Source organism: Lepisma saccharinum, chromosome 20 (genome assembly GCF_977018435.1).
Source record: "Lepisma saccharinum chromosome 20, izLepSacc3.1, whole genome shotgun sequence".
Lineage (NCBI taxonomy): Eukaryota > Metazoa > Arthropoda > Insecta > Zygentoma > Lepismatidae > Lepisma > Lepisma saccharinum.
In genome coordinates, this window is record NC_139248.1 from 18,498,665 (window position 1) to 18,504,398 (window position 5,734).

General features: G+C 38.4%; 1 protein-coding gene across 1 annotated transcript; it reads left to right on the plus strand.

The window, feature by feature from the left end:
• Positions 1-3,553: 3,553 nt before the first annotated feature.
• LOC146003368 (uncharacterized) lies at positions 3,554-5,458 on the plus strand. The gene has a single exon (XM_083141647.1). It carries the CDS (start codon positions 3,554-3,556, stop codon positions 5,456-5,458), a length of 1,905 nt encoding a protein of 634 aa, XP_082997773.1.
• Positions 5,459-5,734: the final 276 nt, after the last annotated feature.

Here is a 5,734-nt window from a genome sequence, read left to right on the forward strand (position 1 = left end):
CAGATTTGATTACCTCAGCAGGTGTCATGTGAATAGTACTGTGTACTGTATTGTTGTAATCATGAACTAGCTCGGGTAAAATTTGTACGCACTTATAATTGCCCTGTAGAGTAAATTGTCTCCACATGCGATTTTTTAATGTTCTGTTGAATCGTTCAACTATACTAGCTTTCAGATTACTGTATGTAGAATAATGTTTAATATTATGTTGTCGCATTAACTTAGCAAATGTAGAATTGTAAAATTCATTCCGTCTATCTGTCTGTAAATATTTTGGTATCCTTCCCTCACTAAATATCAACTTAAAAGCCTCGGTAACACAAGAACCAGTCTTGGATGTTAGGGAACAGCCGATGCATATTTGCTAAAGGTATGAATAACTGTAAGCATACATTTGTAACCATGATTTATCTTATCCAAATGTTTTAAAGTCCCCCTTGGGGGGGGGGCATCTCAATAAGAACAACCTGAAACAAATCATATATATGTGTATCAAACTAGAGATACACATGAAACATAAGGTTAAAATTTACACACAATACCACAAAAGTTACGGTCTCTCACACAAAAGGGTAACAATAATTGGAAATAGTGACGTCACTCCAGAATGTGGCACATATCAAGGACTGGACACTACGGATGGACGATATCGGAAATTTGACATCGCCATATATCGTGAAGAAAATATCATCACAGAAGAAACGATACGATATTTTTTCGTATCGCATTATTGCCGGGTTGAGCAAATTAAACCAGTCAGATACATAAATTGAACAATAAAACTTGGCAAATAACTTTCACCAGAAAAACGTTCTAAATCACTTAAATCATGTCTCCAGATTAATGGATTTGCACTTAGGAGTCCTTCCGAGAGCAAAATTAACTGGCCAAAGGAATGAGAACGAAACATTTAGCAAGCATACTTCTCAATACACATGGACCATTGTCGTTAAAATTAAACTATCGGTAGTAAAGCAACGAAAAATAACCTACCAGTGAATCAATCAACCTTGGAACAAGTGCGACTGTCTGAGATTCTAGGTGGACGCTCTTAACCCACTCCACATGTTTTATTTACTCGACCCCTGCATGAGAGTATAATAATGCTACATTCACCGTATGCCCGTATGAGATTCATAAAGAGATATATTATGCAACAAATATAGAACAAGTGTTAAAATGTATTGACGAAATGGAATGCAGGCTTCTGTATACACCATAATCCTTATAAAGATATCAATGACAAAAAGTAGCTTCTTGCGGAGTCATTTCCTATCGTGGTCTACAATTTAACTAGGGTGGACGCACTTGCCCAACCTGTCTCACTTGCGCCACCCTACCTCTATCGCTAAAATATCGAGACGATATATCGCCAAGACAATATATATTTGCCAAAATATCGCAACGATGTATCGTCGTAGTTGATATCACCTGGCTGATATCTTTTTCAATATTACAATATGTCGTCTCGACGATATATTGTCCAACTCTACTCGACACACAGATCATCGGAGTACTGCGAGGTGGCAAATGGGCATCTTTTTTCAAGAGAGAAGCTGAAATACTTTTCTGGTGTACAAAATACTAATAGTTATAATAATGAGACAGAACGAGTACAAGTTCTTCTTAATCCACATTTGAATTCTGTATAACTTCAATAGACCAATTCATGTGGGAAACAGAACACCCACGGAAGTACACACACAAACATTTTACACATCTTTACACTCAGATGAGAAAACTTTTTTGTAAATATGTGAATAAAGTAAACCCCACGATATGCAAAAGTATTCAGTGTTTCAGTCACTACAGCGATGTCCGTTAAACCGTGGAAACTGTTGGCTGTCAGTGCGAGTCAGTTCTTGCAGTGTTGCCATGTTCCACGTGCAGCTTTACTCCGTTGAATACAAATCTGTGTAAAATCAGTTTCGTAATTTGAATTGAAAATGAAAATGGGTTTAAAAAAAAACAGATGCAAATTATTGAATTTGAAAGAGTGCGATCGTTTGCAAAACTAAAAAACACTCAACTTTCTTTCTTCCCAGGACTAGAAAGATTAAAGACATACTCGAAAAAGAAAAAAATTGGCCAATGTAGATTAACGTAGAACTGAAGAATCTAAATTTGAATGTAAATCTTTTTTCGTTGGTTTTCCGGTTAATTTCTAATTCAAGTCCAAACTCGAGAATCCATACTTTTCAATCCGATAGTAGTGCATGTTCTAGCAGTAATTGAGGAACAAGTCTGGAGGTGACATTCAAATTACACAAATCCACACATCTTGAAAAACATTCCTTGGGATTTCACTAGGAATTATAGTGCAATGGCGTAGCTAGGTAATATCAAAATCAATACACATTCCCGAACAGTTTTCGCTAACTTCATTGTGATCCTGCTTATTGCTTAGGATTGCCTTGAACGAGTGTTTTCTTAGTTTTATACTCAGGACTCGACCATACACTTCCTCATAAACCACCGTCTACTTCTCTAGCACTTCAAGAAAGGAACGAAATCAGTTTGTTGTTAACATAACTCTGCATTGACACACCAACATGTTGTGTTGACATGTTGTGCAAGAACAATGTAATTTCTTCTCTAGTATATTCTAGTTTAATGTGTTTGCATCGCCAATAGTCCTTCCTAAACAACCGCCAAGCCCATGTTAATATACATGAATTAATGTTGTCCTTTTCGCACCCACTTAATGTATTTTCGTCCAAACCATGTTTCGTTATTATGCAAGTTTCTGATACGTCTACGTATTACATTACAGGGTCCGGCGTAGGAGAAAAAACTTAGGGAAAACCTGACTGTTTTTAATTACAAATGAAAACAAAACACTTTCATACAACAAAGATAATTTAATACATGTTGTATGAATACTACATCTCAAAGCATTTGAGGAAAATGCCATGAGTGACAGTTTCATGCAATTTCTTGACAATCACATTTTATCTCTTATATAGCACACCTGTGAGGAGCGGCAACTTTATCTGACGGTTTTTAAACCAACACTGAACGTAAGTTGCTTGAGGTGAAGACCTTCAGCTGTTCGTTATCTCAAACCATGTCAGTCAGCATGGAGCAATGAACGGCACAACAAAGTGTTATTGTGGCTGAGACACTTCCATAATGAATGTGTGGTATCACTTTAACATTCACCGTAATCTGCATGTTCCCAGTTGGGATACCACTTTGCTGTGATTTAGACGCTTGTTTCATTTCGTTCAAGTTCACCCTCACGTGTAAAAGCTCCTCGCATGAAAGAGGGCCGATCTTTGTCGTGTTCCTGTACCTCAATGCAGCCAAGAATTAAGAGCATGAGGTATTGGTGCAGAAAAGCAACCAGTATTTCATTTACAGTCGTAGTTATGGTTTAATCTAGTATGACTTATAAAATGTTAGTTTGTTGATGTTTTCCAGCATGTAAAAGCAGATGAAAATATAGCTTACAGACTTCAATTTTGATTTTAGTAATGATAAATATTATACATTTCCTTATGTCAAGACTTCAATATATCATAATATTTTCGTGTTGCAGGTGGTTAGAGGCATGGAGATATCAACGTTGGTGTTTTCGTCCTTGATCTTCGTCTCCTTCTGTGCATCTCCTTCGCCAAAAATGTCCTCGGAATTAACTGAAACTGCCTCTCAGCTTACAACCAACATTCTGAAGGACTACTTTCACACTGCTCGGACATTGGTTGTTTTTTACGACGAAGACTCAACACTCCTTTCGGATATTGTAGTGCAGGAATATGGAAGGGCTGTAACTCTAGTTCAAACTAGAAACTTATACGTGTGGGGCCCAGCATGGACATTTGACTGGTTGTGGGTGAGAACAGAAAGACATTACTTGTTTCTAGTAAGCAAAGCCTCCACCATACGGTATCCTATAAGGGTATCAACGCATTTCAATGCCTATAGAAGGAATGCAAAATATTTAGTAGTCCTAACTGGGAATAACACGATGGAAGAAATTAATGGGTTGATCCTGGCAGCACAGAGCCATCTCCTGGTGAATATTGTAATTGCTGCTCCTTCTCTTGGAAACCCGTTTTTATCAGAGAGCGAATCCTTCGTCCTCTATTCCTACTTCCCTTTCACCGAATCCCACTGCAGAACGGCTGAAGGTGGAGAAGTCATGGATATTTGGAGTAACGGGCGTTTCCTTACGGGAAAGCATTTGTATCCAGACAAGGTGAAGAATATGCACAAGTGCCCCATAAGGATGAAAGCATATTCTAATCCATTACTCTTTGGGCCGGATTTCACCTCAAAAACCAACAGTTCTTATGGTGGTTTAATGGGCATATTTATGACACTTATAATGGAAAAAATTAACTTCACTCTGGAAACAAACAACAACCTATACAATGAATCTACTAACAATGGAGTGGTTTTTCCTAATGGTACAGTCACAGGGGATTTTCTATCGATGGTGATGGGACTATTCGATGGTAGCTTAAAAATTGCGGGTAATTCTCAGTATTCTCTCTGGGCGTGTGAACAGATACACATCCGCCAATTCAATCAATTAGTGTGGGTTGTTCCAAATCCTCGACCGTATCCTCAATGGATGAATCTGTATTTTCCATTCCAATCTCACCTCTGGGTCGTCACACTCTTCACTTTATTGGCCTTCGTTTTCTGGATGAGATTCACTGTTGCTTTGTTGCATCGGTGGGGAAGAACAACTTATCAGTTCCATTTCGTCAATGGTCTGCCTGTCTCTTTGGCTGCTGGCATACCTACTGCTCCCCCTCCTTTGCTTACTCTTAGGTCTATCCTCTTACTGTGGACTCTGTCTTCTGTGATCTTATGCACTCTGTATCAGTCAGCCTTGTTTGGCTTCATTACAGAGCCCAAGAGAACACCGCTCATAGACAGCTTGGAAGACATTGTCAATGCCAACTTGATTGTTGGGGGTACTAGCCTTGTTAAAAACAATGTAAAATTACTGAGTGACCAACCAATATATAGGAAAGTCCTGGAGAATTGGGATTTGGAGGAAGATCATTCTAAGGTGCTTCGTCGTGTTACGATTGACGGTAACTACGCAACTCTGTCAGAAACTGAGACCACTTCTTGGTATGCATATTATCTCATGTTATTCAATTCGTACGGGAAGCACTTGTTCCATATTACTTCTGAGAATTTCAACGTTTTCCCTAAGTTTTTTCTCCTACACAGGAGTTCACCCTTCAGGGATCACTTTCAGCATATAATAGACTTCTGTGTTGAAGCGGGGTTACCTCCGTTGTGGAAGAAACACAATGATAAATTGACGATCCTTAAGGCAAGGAAGCGAGGGAAATTCCAAGATGAGCCAGAGGCAGTTGTGATTCAACTGGAGAATCTGATGGGAGCTTTTGCGCTTCTCATATTTGGTCTCACTCTCAGCTCAATTGTATTCGCTTTGGAGAAGATGTATCATTATTTCCACAAGCAAGAGTAAGATCACTCCTTTCTGGAAAACTAATATATAATCATAGCTGGAGAATGGCATCTCGGATTTTCACATGAAACCTTGCATCATGTCCTTTAAACACATTTTCGCGATGCAAAGGTTATGCTAGATTATGGTTTATTCTCGCAGCTATGTTGAAAGTGACTGTTCATTTTGATTCACGTGTATCACTCTCGCGTGTTCAGTCATCGATAACAGAAAATTAAATATCGCTACCTAGAATTAACAGATTTATCACAAAAAACATTAACTAATGCATTTCAA